General features: G+C 37.1%; 1 protein-coding gene across 6 annotated transcripts in view; it reads right to left on the bottom strand.

Moving 5' to 3' along the window:
- Nucleotides 1–241: 241 nt before the first annotated feature.
- The window catches only part of pcdh9 (protocadherin 9), a 139,870-nt gene continuing 121,031 nt past the window's right edge, over nt 242–19,080 (bottom strand). For 5 of the 6 annotated variants that reach the window (XM_077623277.1, XM_077623302.1, XM_077623291.1 and 2 more), the window contains one exon: nt 242–2,213. In XM_077623277.1, the coding sequence (XP_077479403.1) occupies nt 1,843–2,213 (371 nt within the window). In that variant the 3' untranslated portion in view covers nt 242–1,842. The remainder of the gene's footprint in view (nt 2,214–19,080) is intronic. The other variant, XM_077623317.1, reaches the window with a different exon arrangement.

The following is a 19,080-nucleotide window of genomic DNA, read 5'->3' as shown; positions in this document are numbered from 1 at the left end:
GAATCTTTTTGTCATTACTTTGTCTAAGATGTAAAGAAATAATGCAGTATGGTGTTCTTTTGGGTTTTTTAAAGATCAGAATATGGACAGATAAGTTTGATTATTAACCCTTAAAAATATCACACAATGTATATGTGTGTATTATTCCAAAGTTTTGTCTATAATTACTAGCAGATAATTAACCCAATGTAGAAGTCTCTAAAATATGGTGGTGGTACAAATTTACACAAATATGCATACACATATTTTAAACATTTATTGCGGTAGCTGTTTACCTGTATAGAGTTACAAGGGTTAACTGTTTCAATATTGGTAATGTCAAACACCCTGACAAGTGGCACATACTGCAATAAGCATATAACACTCCATCCTACTTAACTTCTTTATATTGTGACATAAATATGAATATGCTGCAAAAACAAAATATAATATGCACAAATAAACTTTACAAAAAGAAACACACTAAATGAAGTTAATTTCAAAAGCTCAAAAGCTATATTGTTAAGCATGCTCTTCCATTGTGTATACGTATTGCCATCCATGCGGTGGAAGAAAAACAAACCTTTTCAGACAGTGGAAATATGTACGCACTTTCTCTTCACATGCCTTTATATATTTTCAATAAACCTGTAACATTATTTTTCATTTCAATGTGTGTAATTATCTCTGATAATTTTGGAAACAATCAATGCATAAAGCATTTACTTGAATGACAGAATTGACATGGGCAGCATCTCCCTATTATTGAATTGATTTTTTTCTTTTAATAAAATTAAGAAGGCACAGCAACGGTAATATTATTTTAACGTTTTTTTTGTCTTTTTTTGGACAAGTGTGAAGTAATTCATGTGGAAATAATATGTATACTGTACATACATCAACAAATTCCAAATACGACTGCAGGATTGTACTGGGCTGAATCACAATTTGAATCAAATCTATACAGCAATAAGATCAACATTTGATAAAACATTTAGTAATTTACAAATATATTGCTATCCAATCTCCCAAACACTTTCAGAATCAATTTACAGTCTCCATAGTGTTTTGCTTTTATTAATGCACATATTGAGAAGTGACATCCTTTATACATTTTTTTTAAAAAGATTATTTGTGATATTTTAGTGCTTCAATAATATGTGGTATATGGGTAACATTAAGAATAATATGCAAATAGCATAGTTTGAAACTTTAACTTATATATCTTTAAAAAAAGCAAGAAAAAACGTCAGACAGGTTACAGATCAGCTAAAAATCCAAATCCTGGTTACCACAGCAGTGATTACAGCAGTGACCTCTCCAAATCACTGTGGTGATTACAAATGTATGAGAGGGGTTAATAAGAGTTATTTACAAACATACAATGACGTGAAGGCAATAACAAGTGTTCACGTACAGTGTTCAAAGAACATTATCTTTTGAAATGTAATTCCAATTAGTTTGTGAAAAATAATATATTTAAGCACGCCTCAAATACCAACCACGTCACAAATATTTTTCTATACCAAGAATGTTTTTTTTCTCCCTGTGAAATAATGTCTTTGTTTTCTCCACATTAGTTGTCTTCCCTAAGCAAATCAATGGTGGAGAATATACCATATGCACTATATCAATCCACGATGGTTGACTAAAAGTAGGTGATACATCCTCAGTATTGTTGACCTGGAGGGAACACTGCATAAGCACTTTAGCTTGGTATCATATATTGTAAATGTTTATACCACAATCCAGGGGGAAAAATCAGCTCAGGTGTTAATACCGTAGATTACGAAAAGAAGAAATCAATCAAAACAAGAATAGAGAAAGAATTTTTGTTGTTCCAACACATGGGGATAGTCCATTTTAAAGCTGCTGGTCCTTGGTGTTGTCTGGGCATGAAGCTGACTGGCAGGACTTTAAACTTACCAATGGAATATCAGCCATACCGGTGCCTGTAAAGTGTCCCTCTTCACTCCCAAATTGCTTTCTGTCACCGAAATGCTCTGATTGCCCGTTCTCCTTTTTCCAGGTTCTATTCAAAGTATGCCCATTGAGAAGTTTATCCTTGGGACCCCACTCCCTCTGAGATACAAAACTGGATACAGGGGACTTGTGCTGCTGGTACGATGCCAAAGTTGGGGGCATCCAGCAGTTGTCTGAATGTCCAAGAACGAGACATTCCTGTGTGCACATCTCCGAGGCCTCCATCAGGCCACGTGGTCCAAGGGGGCCATCTGAGGGATGACAAAAAATGAAAACAGGTTAGTATAGTGTTTTTCAATGACATATTTGTTCAACTGTCAAGGCAGCCATTTAAGAAAAGTTTGCTCACATCAACTTGATCCGGACACTAAATACACACAAGCACATAGTAACAGATGGCTGAGTTTCATGTCATCAGCTTATGATTATCAGACACAAATCAACTTGACCATACCTGTGAACTTGTACAGGTTTCTCATATTTTGTATGGGATTCTCAAAGTTTTTTAACGGATAAGGCTTACAATGAAATAAGCAAAAGTAAATCAATAAATAAATATACAATATTGTAGTCTCTCCAAGGACACCAACTTTGTTAGGGTTTTCAGAGGTTTATTTGCAACTGAGCACAGAGAGGAGTAAGATGTTATAAAAGAAGGCACCTAATATCTCCAACCCCCAATAATGTGTAAATTGGAAAGTGATTTTGACAAAGTTAATTCATTCATAAATACATTGTCTGTACCACATACCCTCACGAGTCTCATTTAACTACAATAGGCAGGAGGGGGGATATACGCTTAGCTGGTTGCCAGTCAATCACCAGATTTTTTTCCCCCAAAACTCCCTAAGGATAACAAGGCTGATGAGGCAGCAAATGAAAATAATTAGGTGTCCCACTAAGGTAAAATGACCAGTTGTCATTAATACTCTGGGAATTGTTCTATATCACACATTGATAGCCTTGCCTGAATCATGTTATGGTTGCCAATACTGAAGGTCATGGCCAGGGAATCCCAATTTTAGGTATATGAAATGGATGCTCATGAGTAGAAAAATGTTGACTAAAAGATTCCTATACTCACAAACAATGTTCCTTAGCTCATTTCTAAAGAATGTTGTATAAGCTCATATCAGAGGTCATCGCCCTCTCTGCTTCCTTATTGCCTTGAAAAAAAGTGTATCTGGCAAACATTGAACTCGAAAATATGAGTCATGTGATATGCATTTTTATATACATACAAGGCATTGCCCCAGCAGTGTATACAGTCTTATGAAGCTGATAATATGACGTTCAGATTCAAATTGCATTTTCATATTTCGAGTAGCATTTTATAATTAATTTCCTTTCCTCAAAATTTAGTCAGGTTGACCAATGGGTTTAATCTGTAAAATTAACAATAGACCTCAAAGTATCCTTGAGCAAAATACTGATAATGTCATCAGTTGGTGAATGAAGAGACTATGTCAACGGTGCTTTGAGTGCCTAGAGACGTGGAACATTGCTATACAAGAGAAAACCAAAAGGAAATAACACCTGTATTCTGTTGTATGTCAGACAAAAATAATAATGATAATAATAATAATAATAATAATAATAATAATAATAATAATAATAATAATAATAATAATAATAACAATAACAATAACAATAACAATAATAATAATAATAGTCTATGTGCTTCTGCTCTCAAAGGGAAATGTGTTATTTGCCGATATTTTTCCTTTGGTTGATGGTAAAGCACTGTAGTTTGTCAATAGTGTGTCTTGTGTGGAGATTTTCATCTTTATACTGAATGTGCAAGCACCAGTCACAAAATGTAGGCACATTTTATTATTTTATTATAGATGACAGGAACATACTTATTTTGTTGTATGTTATTTGCAACACAGTGGCTTTCTTGAAATTTTCGATAATGATCTTAGATTTTGGTATTTTGATTTTGGCAGAAATGTACAAATTGAGGATTTATTGACTAAATTATACACGGAAGACAAAAAGATCAACACCCAGAACAATGTGAAAAAAGGTTTTAAAATGCTGATGAGGCTGGCACATTTCCTAATTAAACACATAAACAAAGGAAGTCCGACTGTTCAGTTGTTTCTCGGTACTTTTTGTTGTTGTTCATTATGTAACATCGTGAATTTTCTCAGCATTTCTGCTTGAATTGCTTTACTATTTATTTTTCTTATTTTTCTAGTCTTGTCCTGTCACTCCTGCTATCTTCGTCATGGATAGCATGAGTGCATGTCACGGAAGGCAGATGGGGATTAGATCGAATAGATTGTTTTTGTTGGTCAGTCAGCTGTAAATAAATTGAAGGAATTGTATTTCAAGTCTTTGAGAAAAACATCTATACATCTGACAAACTGATCTCTAAGGACTAAACATCAAATTGTGGCTGTTAGACTAGATTAGATTAAACTTTATCCATCCCGTATTCAGAAAATTCATTTTGTTGCAGTTTGTTGTTTAATCAATTTTACAGCACGTGACGGTAAGAAAATGTAGACAATCACTTACTCTACTGCATGGGAACATCACACTAATAGGAAAGCCCAACTGCCACACAAAAATTCCAAGCCAGACACAAATTATCATTGTTGCATGAATAAACAGAGAAAGCAGTAATCAACAGCACCCATGAGATAGCAAGATGAATTCCTTAAATGAGGTGGTAGACAAGTGAGTAAACATCAGGGGACCCATTAGGGAAGAGAAATGGGAGGGGAAAGAAGCATGTGTATGTACATGGTGTTCAGTGTTGAGCAGGACCACTTAGAGAATGCTCATTGTGCAGAGCGTAATAATGATGTCTTTGCTGTCTACCACTTCACCCAGAGGATAAATGACACTGAATCTAGGTGTTTGCATAACTGTATGTGTTATTTTCACTTTATGTATTGATAAAAAAAATTCAATCACATGCCAGAATGTAGAATTGATTGTAGAAATGATGTAGAATCTGTATTTGATAACTTTAAACAAGAGGCTTAGATGGAGAATATTTTAATTATATGATGAACGCTGATGATATAAATCCAAAATTCCTATCTATTATACGTGGATATACATTGTTTTTGCTGATTGGACACGTGAGCGTCAGGTATCACAATGGGGGACACGGGTTCAAAACCAGGTCAGTCCACCTGTGTGGAGTTTGCATGTTCTCGAACCTGCATGGGTTTTCTCCGGCTACTCCAGTTTCCTTCCACATTCCAAAGACATGCATGGTAGGCTGACTGGACACTCTAAATTGCCCCTAGGTATGAGTGTGGGCGTAAATGGTTGTTTGGCTCCTTGTGCCCTGCCATTGGCTGCCCACCAATTCAATGTGCCCGCCGCCTCGGGCCCGAAATCAGCTGGGATAGGCTCCAGCACCCCCCGCGACCCTAGTGAGGATAAAGCGGTTCACAAAATGAGATGAGAGAGATAACCACTAGTTATTTGTTACTCTGTTAGTAGATGGTGAATTACAACCAATACAAATATGTTTTCCATGTAATATCCTGGTTTTGGTGTTTTTTTTCTCAGAGAGTGGGAACTAATTAATATGAGTTAGTTCATTTCTATGGGAAACATTGATTTGAGATACGAGTAAATCGACATAAGAGCTTAGTGCCGGAACACATTAAGCTCGTATCTCAAGGTATCAATGTGTACTGACACATTCTTTTTTTGTAGCCAGTGGTTCTTTTTTTTTCTTTTTTTTGCAAACATTGAAATAACACTGAGGCACAGGTGTTGAGGAATGCAAGGAATCCAGAACTGTGTCAGAAGGCACTGACTTTTGCTTACAGCACTGTGCAATCACTGCAGATGTCCACACAGATGGATAACAAAGACAAAGAAAACCATTAGATTTTTTCCTGATATAAAGTTGTAAGGGTGCACTTTGGGTAATACTGATAAATTAAGCAGAAATAGTCTAATAAAAATTCACCAAGAGCAATGCAGTTGTTTAAAGATGGACACTTACTGAACAACATTCAGATAATCTCTCATGACCCGCCCACTCAGTAACACCAAGGTTATAGAAGAGGAAAAAAGGTTGTTTCAAAGTGTATTCTTGTTTTTGTCTGTTGGCTATTGCTAATGAGATGGTGTTTGGGTAATTAATTGGATGCACTCTTTTAGTACTGATGTTTCAGGCCTACACCAACAACCTGCAGCCTTTACAATAGCAGGAGGAGAGGGAGTTTATGTATTTGAGTGCACAAGATCTAGTGTCCACAGGGCTTGTTTATTTTTCCATGCTGTGAAGGATGCCCAGATGTTGTTATTTGGAAATGAATTAAGCTATGTTTTGGTGGCAGACTGCTGTCTCCAGATGCTGTTCAAATATCCGCAAGGTATATTTCCATCCTTAATTCTGCCCTAGGTTTTATTTTTGATCTTTTCATCTGCTATCACAAAACAATACATACAGTCGTATATGTACCACCAACGCATGAATGTAGAAAGCTTGCCATATCATACCATCATGAACATTGCCTCAATTTCAAAGTGAGCTGATATAAAATAAAATAAAAATAATGGCAAAATAGCTTGGTACACATTGTACACGTTATGTGGATTCAGGATGCTTTGCAGCAAATTTCCAAATAAAACCTGTGATCTACGGTAAAAGCAACTTCAGGTTGGATAAATATTATAGCGAACATAACATAGCAACACGCCGACTGTATCCTCTGGAGAATACTAGTCCAGCTGATGGATCCTTTCTTGTCGCTATTTCCTTTGAGGGTGGGAAGCGGCTTCTTTCTGAGAAGAGATGAAGAGCAATTGGGACTAACATGGAAAGAAATACTTGAGAAGGGTAGTGGGGGATGATCAGACATATATACTATCTATATTAGTTGGAGAGCAGTGAGTGAAGGTTGGAAAGGGAACTAAAAGCACAATGTGAGTTAAAAAACAAACAAAAAAAACCTTCAAAGCCCATTACGCATTGAATTATTTTTACATGTTTGTCAACTGTGAACAATGTAACTGAACAATCAGTAATTGCAAAAAAAGTATATAATTCCACTCCTGTACAAAAAAAGGCTGCAACAATGGAGTAAATAACTAAACAGAAAAAAAATCTCAGCCCATATAGCTTACATGTCTGTCTACAAACATAACTGAATTTTGGTGCTTGCTTTGATCTCAGAACTGTGAGAGGGACGTGCTAAACACTCCTTCACTTTGCCGCCCCTTTTCCAAGGTAATTGGAAAAAAATAAAGCTCAATTAGTCACCCAATGGTGCAGTGATTCTTTTGCCTGCCTTTAGTATGGGCAGTTCAAGATCGATTCCCAATCGGTGGCGGTCTAATTGTGAGTGAGAATGGTTGTCTGTCTCTGTGTGTTGTACACCTGGCAGAAGACAAGTCAACAAGTCAAAGGTGTAGTTTGCCTTGTGCCTAAAATCAGCTGGGAACTGGTCCAGCATCCTGACAAGGATAAGCAGTGTTGAAAAGGAATGAATGATGGTTAAGTCTACTAGTGTGAAGTTGTGCAACTCTTGTTCCATATGTGCCTTAAATTTGAATTATGTAAATTATACACAATGGGTCACTCCTGTTATCAGGTGTATTTAAATCTAAATACATCGAATACATGTTTGATACTCTTTTTCTTTTAATGCGATTCATCATGAGTTAATCCACCACATGATTACAAATGCCGGACAATATTCATTGAAAATGGGAGGAAATTCAATAATTCATTGATCCTCCATACTGATTATGGATAATCCAGACTGTCCAACTAACCTTTTGTGATGTGAGAAATAACCAACGTATAGGAAACTATTTATGTTGGTCATTTTTGCTTGCCTCTGAAAAATGATGTATTTTCATTAATTCATGGCTCATCAGATCAAATATTACTATTTAATGTTAAAATGTAAATTCATTAGTCTGCGAGTGGGTGTCTCAGTGGGCAATTGTTTTTATTAATGGGTCTAGCGCAAAGTGGGACGATATTTGCATAATATGGTGATGTCAACACATCCCCAATATTTTGAAATCTGTTTGTTTGCAGAGTGGTTTGCTTCACCATAGCGATTGCAATTAAATCAGAAACCACATAGATGACACTTCAACTCGATCATCCAATTATTTTGTCCTATTTCACGATGGAAAAAAAAGTAATTTTCAAAGTCACCTTTACAATATACATACCGTTAATCAGTTTAACGTTTGAATGCATCAAATGGAAAATGTAGAACTGTCAATACTTTGTACAGCTTTAAATCATAAAATTGTAGGCAAAACCAATCTCACAATACATCTTGCCTATTCATTCACCCATTCATTTTCTGAACCACTTATCCTCACAGGGGTCCTGGGGGATGCTGGTTCCTTTTTTTTCATTGTAATGTTCTGAACTGCTTTGTCCTCACTACGGTCGCGGGGGGTGCTGGTTTCTATACCAGCTAACTGGGAGGCCGACGCGCTAACCACTTGCACTCCGGAACACCCATATCTTGACTATAGTTGAAAAAATACACACTGTATTATGGGTGACAATTGATAGACATACTTCAACTCCTGGTATTGACATCCCTTCCCAAGCTCTATCTCCTGTATTTATGTGTTTCCATATTAAAAAATAATGATGTTTGCACTGGATATGGTACTCTAACTTCTACAGTTCAAACTCCCATCTGTAATATTGTGAAGAAACTTTGATATTTCTTAGGTCAGACGCTAATGACTGGCTTTAGAATGTGCAACATGCCATGCCAAATTTACGGCAGCGTTAACACAAAGGTCCTTCTATACGAATCTAACCTTTACTGCTGCTCATTATACTCTGTGGACAAAATGATTTGCAGTTAAGACTTATGGTATTGCAAACATTACTGAAAGATTTTTTCCAACCTTTTTGGTCTTATATTGGTGTTATACGTATCCATATGAAAAGATGAATCAAATTATTATCAATTTCATCTGTTGCTGTTCAGTATCTAACTATGTTTCGGATATATTTTTGCCCTTTTAAATGAGGAGGATGAATGTAAGTAAGTCTATAACAGTTCACTACTGGTGCAAGAGAGACAGTTTCACCATGTTGGGGTGTAACAATATCGTTGCTCTGCTTGGTTTTGTGCGCACCAAAGAAAGTCCCAAAGAACTGAACTGAGGTAAGAAACAGGGAGGGAAATGTCTGAAAACATTTCTAGAATTTGAGGTTCTAACAAAGCTAGAGTCTTTATACATCCTGTCAATATCAGTGTTAATAAAACTTCAGATCCTGCCTGGCATATGGTTTAACATGCGTATTTATCTGCCAGTTTATTTATAGACCCATACATCTAAATTATATTTGCTAAATGAGCACATTAAAAAATACTAATGTAAAAACTTTTCTAGGCCTAAAGACAAACATTTATTGGTGTTTATCTTCTGCTTCTTTTAAAGTGCTGTTTGCAGTGGCCAATTTGAGAAAGGTGACTGGTATTTGGAAACTAAAGGCGTATTTACACCTTCCCTGTTTGGTCCGGACCAAAACTATAACGTCTGTGGCACACAAATTTTGGGCTGGTATATATGTATACACATATGAATCAATACATTTTATATTTTTTTGTTGTTTCTTTCAAATTGATATTAAATCAGGACTTTGTCAATCCCTAGAGAGCTTTATTATGGGCGATTTGGAGGCTGCCCTCCCCCTTAAGAATTATAATTTCCAAGCATCGTTTGTGCATATATACATTTACTACCAATTACATAAGGGAAAAGATAGAATAGTAATGTATATTAAAAGTGGACAAAATTAAATTGATATACAGTAATGGTCATAATGCAGGTAAATGGGATGTGGGAAACGAATGTGATGGAATTTCCTGTTTATCTTCACTTTGAGTCGCCCATTAATCTACATGGTTTACATGTGCCAGCAAATGTAAGGTAAAGAGGTGAACTGCATACTATTATTAAACATAAAATTAGTAAAAATGTACGACTAAGAAAATGTATTGTCTATTTTTTTACGCATCTTAACATAAACTCAGTTTTTTTCTATAGGTAAATGTTTCTACCAAAGGAAAGCAAATACCCATCAGCTTTTAAATTAGATAACATAAGTCATGGCTGACGGTTGTTAGAATTGAGTACATGACTCTAAAAGGAAGAGTGGAAGAGAAATGTTATGATAATTAAAATATACAGTTGTATTTAAATGTATGGGTAGATTTTCATGTTGTTTTTTAACTTTAGAAGAGAGATGTGAGGTGGAGGGGGTAGATAAAACTATGGTTAATTGCAGTCGGCTGCTTTGAATGAATGGAGAGTGACTCAAACATTTAAAAAAAGTGCTCTGGATATAATGGATCATTTCTTTGCACCAGTGCCCAATCATCACTAAAAACCTACACTGAGTGCTTCAAATGTGACAATCTGCAATTATTAGACATTTGGATATTAGTGAATCCAATCTAATTCACTTGCTCGTGGACTCATCTTAAGACGACCTATACCTGCGGTCAAAGGTTTTGCCACACTATCTCATCTGACTAAATAGTGAAGTGTCTCAAAACCATTGACCGCGGGTGTACATTGTAAGTTATCTAAGACCAGGTCCAACAGTATTGTGCTTTTTAGAAAACTGTCAGATGTCAGGTGCTTACTTAAACTTGTATTTAAGTACAGTGGTACCCCAACTTATGAATCCTAAAGGAAAACATTTCTGGTTACAAAACCATTTGATAATCAAATTACTACTCTTTCAGTGAAGAAAAAAAAGATCCACATTACGACATCCCTCAAAGCATGAACATATCAGTATAATAGGAAGTTGTGTCTTTTCACCTTTTTCAAAAATATATATTTTTCACGCAGAGATGCACTTGATAGCTTTTTATAGTACAATAATTAAAGGTAACGTCTGGATGTACACATGGACTTAAATTGATAATTTACTGACTTCCCAGGGTGCAATAATGGAGAAAAATTAGAACACAAGAACATTATTGTAATTTAAACAAAATCACTATCTTTAATAGGCTGTTAAAATCTGCTTCTCTAAATGGAAAAAAAGTCCTCTTCATAGCATCAACATTTAATATGATTGATTTGAAAAGGGCACCACTGTGATTGCTTTATCTCCAATGTGTTTTTTTTTCTTATGTGTTCATATTGATTGGTGTGGTTGTGATTACAATTAATGCCAGAATGTGTGAAACTAATTTGTTGTTTTTGAAGATGGCACCGATTAATCTTTCAAATGACCTGGCGAGATTAAATGTGAAATAAGAGAGCATGGTAGGAAAATAAATGCCAACATTAGGGAAGAAATTACAAGATGACCTTACTGAACAATGATTTATAGATTCCCAAGTCAAGCAATTACAGTAGGTGAAATCTAAAACCAAGAAAATTAAATGGGCTCTGATACAACTTGTGTGCTTGTCGAGGTTGTTTAAAGTGTTACTGACAAGGTTCCTACGTATTTTTTCTTGTATTTTCCAAAGAGGCAGCGCTAAAATTGGGTGGTATAAATAATGGTGACATCTGCTGAAATAATAAATAATAAGCAACAAAACAAATGAGCCCAAGGACATCACAGTACAAATTGGTTGTCTGGCATGTATTTCATGCGTGTCATAGCATTAAAAAATATGGAAAAAATTACACCTCTTTCTAAATCATGTATTGCTTTGGTCCCCCTTATCCTTTTCAGTATCACAGGTGGCGTCCATCCCATCTGACTTTGTGCTAGAGCCGCTGCACACCCCTAGACAGTTCAGGAGTCAATCACATGGAAGATTGAAACTATCTTGCTATTTTGAATCTTCTTCGGAAAAAAACAATCAATCTAACTAATCTCTAGGATTATGCACTTTCGTTGTGTCTCTGAGGGCTTAATATGAGAATATTTTTATTACACTGCCTTGTGTAAATGCCAGTATTGAGGACTCATAAATCCTTACATCTGTGCTTACAATCAGGACACTCCCTTGCCAGTCCCGCCGTTCCTACTCTTTCCAGCATGCACTCTCACTGCTACACATGCAACATGAGGATGAAAACAGACTTCATTCCCTCCATTTGGAACATTCCCCTCAACATGAGCCAAAACTGATGAAATTACATGGCACGTGAACATGGGTTTTTAATTACCAAGAACACTATAATATTGAGTGGAGATGATTTGCGCAATTTATTGACAGAATTTTTGTATTCCCATTAATGAGACTGGCGATACTCTTCCTCGCATGTGAATACAGTTTTCCAAGACTGCTGCCAACATTTCGAGAATGCCGAGTGGTTGGCGCGACAGCTTCACCATTCTGGGGTTGTGGGATCGATCCCAGTTTGGTCTTTACTGTGTGGAGTTTGCATGTTCTCCCTGGGCACTCTGGTTTCCTCACACATCCCAATAACAAGCAGAGTAGGCTGCTTGAACACTCTAAATTGCCCCTAGGTATTTGTGTGAACGTGAATGGTTGTCCATCTCCTTGTGCCCTGCAATTGGCTGACCACTGATTCAGGTTGTCCCCCCCAGTGTTCGTAGTTAGCTGGGCTAGGCTCCAGCATCCCCCACAGCCCTTGTGAGGATAAGTGGTTCAGGATTTGCTGTACAAAGACATTACATTTTGACTCTGATGCACTTTCACCCTTCATATACATGTGACAATGAAGACCCACACAAAAACAAAAACCAGCATAGGTGCTTTTCATATGCTGTTTTATTTTGTTAAAATAAGTGTTAATGTGAATTTGAGAAAAAAAAAGTAGAAAACGCTTCTCTTTTTTGTAATGTGTGATAGGATTTATTGCTGGGAAACAGTAAGGGATGTGCCCGACCTCCTGCCCATATTCAGCAGAGATAGGATCCAGGTGCGCCACGGCACTCGAGGGGATAAGCAGCCCAGGGTGAATGATTAATGATACAATTAAAACAAATGTTGCCTTTTTTCAATGTCATGTTTAAAAATTGTTAAAAGCAGGAGGCCAATCAAAGGGAAACAGAAAAGAAAATATTCTTAAACAGGCGTCCACAAAAACTTTGCTGCAGAAGATATCTACTTTTTCAGGACGCAACATCTACATTTTTTTGCAGGCTCAGCACTTATGTATGTTGATATAGCTCACATCACTGCATTAGCCAATGTACTAATTGCTCAATATTTCACTGTTCACGTTTCGTTGATTCAATGCATTGTAGGGTTTTAAAATTAAAGAAACAAAAAAAACATGTTTCATATTGAGGTGCGAGGGATTGTTTTGCAGCATGACAAGCATGACTCACTCATAAGCGCTCATTTAAGGGATCCAGGCATGAGAGCACCAATTAGCAACCACCACAGCCTCCAGCGTGGTCGACCACCAATAAGAGTGGCTTCATCCTGTGAGCTTATTGGCTGCTGAGAAGTCAAATTCATAATAGCCTAGCTGAGGAAACCAACAGACTGGATCACATATTATTGTCATGTAATCTACCAATGGTAGATTGCAATCGACATATTGAGGACCCCTGTATCTAAACAGACAATGCATGGAACGATGACATGAATAACCATTCCCACATTCTTATCTGGGGACAATTAGAGTGTTCAACCAGCCTATTGTACATGTTTTGGGGATGTTGGAGGAAACCGAAGTACCTGGAGAAAGCCCACACAGGCACAGGGAGAACATGCAATTGCAACACAAGAGGGTCGGAAACCAGGCTGCCCACTCTTTAACTATAATACCGCCATTGTCAAAAACAATCATTTTTTCCACTGGCTGGTGCTGCAAGGAGAGCATGCAAATAGGAATGTCCCTCTGCCCAAACTCATTCCTCCTCCAATCCTTTCAATCATTTGGGGTTTGATGAGTAGCCTTGTCTGTGCCCTTCTCAATGTCAAAAAATCAGCAGACACTCTGACTCACTGATTGGGTCAAAGACCTCTGCCTATGTGAAATGATGACCATGCTGTGGTGAGGGCACACTCAGCTATCACCATGATATACACGCTAGTGTTTTGAAAGACACAAACGGGAAAACAACACCAACAGTCACAATAAACAACAGTACGGAACAATAAATACATGTTCCCCAAAGAGCAATATTTAGTAAGTAGTCAGATAAAAGGTTTCATTGTTGGCTTTGTTTTAAGTTTGTTATTTTTATCCCACATCCAATCCTGTGACAAATTAAGGAATATGATTTTAGAAGTTTCACAAAAGAATGGATATGAAAGGAAAGCCATGTATGGGGCACGAGCAAAAACTGCCAGTGGCCTTATTATCATTTAATTTTCTTCTTCTATAAATGGCATGCATTTGAATTATTTTAATTATGGATCCTTGCTACAATTACCTCAAATTAAATTACTTTGCAAACCTCAGAAGAATACATAGCTAATCAAGAAAGGGCTGATAATGCCAGGGATTTAACCTCAACTTCCCTTTAACACATTTTGTTATGGCCTCATGACCTAAATCCAACTCCATATGGAACTGAAATATTGAAAATTCCTAAAAGCCCATTTTGTATCCATTCTAGAACCCAATCAGCCTTCAAACTTCTCCAAATCCCTTCTCCCCGAGTCATACTCTATTCATTGGGCTGTAGAGATTACAGAGAACAACTCTGCCTGGCAGGCATGCCACACTTAAATAATCTCTGGGTGAAATCCCAGTGTTAATGGGGTTTCTGGATCATGGCACTGCTTTGTGTCATGGTGCTCAATCATATGATGGTCACATAAACCCAGGCATGCTCCAAGTTGCAGGATGTACAAAGCAAGGGTTGATAGTGTTACACGGGAGAAAAAAGGACAACTGTGGGTTTTTTTGGGACGGAAATAGGTGGGAAAAGGGAACGAGGAGGAGTAATGAAAGAAAAGAACAACAAATCTGCTAAGGAGTAGAGGAAAATAAGAGGCAGAGGGCATTGAGAATTGACAGTATAGAGGCGTTCTGGAGGCGAAAAAGTCCCCTGAGTGGTCACAAGAAGGTTGCCAAGGTCTAAATGACATTACTCTGCATGTTATATACTTCAAGGCCTTGGGTGGGTGTTGTGTTTGCCAAGAGTTGCATACAATTTTAACTTCTATTCTTACTCTTCACATCATCTGATCCATAAAAAAAATCACTCTAACATTTGAACCATTCCAAGCAAATCGGTAACTGCATTAATTACTGAACTCAGTTCCAGTGCATATACACACACGGCATGTATATATAAATGCCCATATGTATGAGCGTGGATGTGAATGGTTGTCTGTCTCCTTGTGCCCTATGATTGCCTGGCCACCAATTCAGGGTGTCCCCCGCCTGTTGCCTGTAGTTACCTGTGATAGGCTCCAGCACCCCCTGCGATCCTTGTGAGGATAAGCAGTTCGGAAAATGAATAACTATATATTTATTCATATAATGACAGACAAAGAACATGATGATTTATGTAGACAAATTACTGCTTTTTATGTGCTCCTCTGGCAGTAAATATTTATAATAACTATGCAATAATATTTTAATTATGCAATAATCTAATAATTATAATTAAAAATGTTGTTACTGTGCAAAAACCATTGACCAACGTTACCAAATAATGCTCATATGTCTCCAACTGTAAACCAGAGTCGAGCAACTATTGCACAAAGGGGAGCAGTGGGTGCAGGTTTTCATTCCAGCCGATCAAGAGGAGATTTTTTTCACCGCTCTGGTGTCTTACAAGTGTAATCAGTTGAGTGTAGTCAGGTGCTGCTAGTTTCAGCAGAAGGTTAAACTGTCTGTGCTGAATCTGTTGGAACAAAAAAGCTGACCCCACAGCTTCCCTTGAGCTCCTCTCTGGTATGAAAGCTGAAAAGGGATAATCTGATTGGCTGCTTAGCAAGATTTTGGTGTTTCAGTGTTACAGTACATTGTAGCTGAATTCCTTCATATTATTACAACTGATTGACACACAAAAGCAGACCACACTGTTTCAGAAGCTACAGCCTCATGACATTTTTACACACTTATGGCTACTGCAGATCTAACAGCCATTCGTGTCAGAATATATTATTACACCGGCAGATTTCTTTTTGTTTTTTTAAACAACAACACGATATAAATTAAGAGTAACAATGGGTTGTGTTCAAAGCTACAACAAGTTGCATTTATCTAGACTTGACCTCTTTAAAGTACTATTCAGCAGAATGAGAAGCAAAATGAATAGCCAACAATGCACATCACATTGTTTGAATACCACATGGTTTGAAGTGTTTGCATTCCAAGCAATGACCTTTTCACGGAGGAAGGGAAGATGTGTACCAGTTACTTAGCACACGAGGGCATCTGAACAAAGCTGTCAAATCAACCTTCTATCAAATGCCACAACAGCAAAGCCTGAGAGATTACCCTTGAGCATCACCTTTGTCTATAGAAGTATGGACAGAAAATATGCACACTTTTGGAAAATAATTAGTTCAATGTTTTAAACGGATATATTTGTGGTGCTAATTAGACGAAGACTGATGTGTTTTGTTGAGCTCCTACTCCCGTCATTGAATGACATAATATAAGCCAAATACCCTGCATATGAGCTTTAGGAATATGGACAGAAAACACAACACACTTAATGTCTCCTTGTGCCCTGTGATTGCCTGGCCACCAATTCAGGGTGTCCCCCACCTGTTGCCCGTAGTTACCTCTGATATGCTCCAGCACCCCCCGCAACCCTAGTGAGGACAGAGCGGTTCAGAAAATGAATTATTTTTTGCTGATGTTTAGGTGTGGGGATAGATGTAGGAAATGATATGTAGTGTTACTGTACTCAAGTGGGTTTTCAGGTTTTATGTATGTATTGTATTTCGTTGTCTACCAACATCATTATTTATTCATTTTCAGGGAAAACTATTTGTACTTCTAAAAAAATAACAACAATAACTTGTTAATTTCAAAAGCCTCCAATTTGATTAGCTACATGACGTAAATGAGAGGTAGAAAATATTACAAGGGAAAAAAATCTAATTTTTTGTTGTTCACATCGTATTTTTGTTGCTCAATTTTGTTTTAGAATTTTCAAAATGTTCACTACTTTCAGTAGTTTCACTAATTTATTTGGTAGTGGGAAATTAATGTTTGAAACAAATGCCAAGTATATTGTATATAATTTTATGGATATGTGCTGTATACATAAATAAGGCAACAGCTTCTGTGCAATTGGTTTTTACCATAATTATCTTTTCCACACACCAGTGATTAAATACTGAACATCACAACTTTTCTCATCTCTGCCAATTTTTTCCACACAATTGGCTTTTGATGTAATGGTTAATTGAAATGATAAATTCAAAACTGGCAGGGTACCAGAGATTCCTAGGCTTACCCAGCGTATAAGGAGGTGGAAGCCATGCGTCTGCCCTAGAGCTACAGCAGGGAACCACTGTAAATGACAGTTGTTTATCCAAACAAACATTCTGGAGTAGTGTTCATCACTGTTTCGATATGAGCAGGCATAAACATTGTTTTTTTTTCCGGAATTTGAATGTACTGCTGCCACACTTCATTGGTCAAGGGATGTGTAGCCCCTTTTGTGCTTATGTAAATTGCAACATAGCGGCCATTGATCCTTAAATATAACAATGTGAAATCAACAGTATTCCTAGCATATCAATGAGTCCAAGAGCCACACAGTTTAATATTTTTGAATTGCGAAACCTGTATAAAATAGAATTTAACTCCTGCCATAAAATGGCAAAACGTCATGTCTGTCACAGCTTCCACGATGCCTGGTAATTATTGTTTGTTAATTTTTCTGACTGTTTCCCTAGTTTGTAATCCAACGACTTCCAATCAAAACCTTAGATCGCCTAAAGGTCTATGTCATAAAATCATTGTTGTCATTGCTGGCTCTGAAAATCTTGAGTCTGGTGCCCTTATGGCACATCTCTCCAACTCATAAGAAAAAAAAAAGCCAAAAAATGGCAAACAGAATGTTTTTATTTAGAAATAGACATTAGAGAAAGTCAGTTGTTGATGTGGCATATGGTTTTTTTAACAAGGAATTACAACTGCCCGTCATATAAAAAGTATTTTGACACTTATTCAGTTGTGAAGGTTACCACCACGAAACAGACTCCACATGACACAATCCTTTATTTGCACCCCTCATTTACTCGGGTTCAGATATTTTAATATGGGGAGTATGTGGCATGTGTGACATTGCATTTTTTTCCTGTAAATTAAATTTAAAATCACTATGTGAATGAAATTGCCAGTAGCTGATATGGATCTTATCCTCAGAATAGATTTTACCAGTAGAAAGGTTTTCCCATTTCCAGAGGTAATCAAAAACCCAATTGGTGATCCAACTGCACCCAAATCACCGAGTTGTTCTTTGTGTGGGTTGTAACCCATTCTGAGCCCTGAAAATCTAGACACTTTGTGGCAACTCATACATGGCCTCCACTGATTCTGCAGGTCTCTCTCAGGGATTTGCTTTTACTGTCTTCAGGTGGCGCTCTCACTGGAATGCAACTATTTTTTCCCCTTCCTATTCCTGACTGCACATTGTATCCTTAAGTTTGAGAATTTCTGCTATTATTTTTAGTCCAACTAAAATATGTGAAACCAATCCAGTGCTTTGTTTACAAGTATAATCACTTGACTGCTGTCAAGTACTGATTTGTTTCAGCAGAAATCTTATTGGCTAAACTCTTTAATGGTTGGAACAAAGACCAAGACCCACTGTGGTCCTTTGTGGAAACACTGACCACCTATGTACTATTGGATCACAGAGTTTATCAGAGACATGTGCATGCCACACCACTCTATTCATAAGCGATATTGTATGACTAAATTGGGGGGCGTGCGTCGTGACTCTGCCATCTGCTGACAAAGACGGCGGGCACGTGAGCTGTCATGGTGTCTCAGACAGCAAGTTCGAGCACACATCTCTAAGTTTACTTTAATTCTTTAACTGTAAAATAAATGCATGGATGCTATTATTTTTAATACTGCATTTTTTTTCAGCTGACCACAGAGGTACACTTCAAGTTGAAGGGAGAATTGACACAGCCCAAAATTTACGCAGCTACTAGAATTTTCCAATAAAAATCTACCTTCATCTATTTGTTACTTCATTAATTTGGTTCTGTTTATGTTTAAAATGGGTGACTTAAGAAGGTTGTTTAAATTAAACTAATT

The sequence above is a fragment of the Stigmatopora argus genome, chromosome 2 (genome assembly GCF_051989625.1).
Source record: "Stigmatopora argus isolate UIUO_Sarg chromosome 2, RoL_Sarg_1.0, whole genome shotgun sequence".
Lineage (NCBI taxonomy): Eukaryota > Metazoa > Chordata > Actinopteri > Syngnathiformes > Syngnathidae > Stigmatopora > Stigmatopora argus.
The sequence above is the reverse complement of the archived record's forward strand: the minus strand, read 5'-3'. Positions and strand labels throughout refer to the sequence as shown.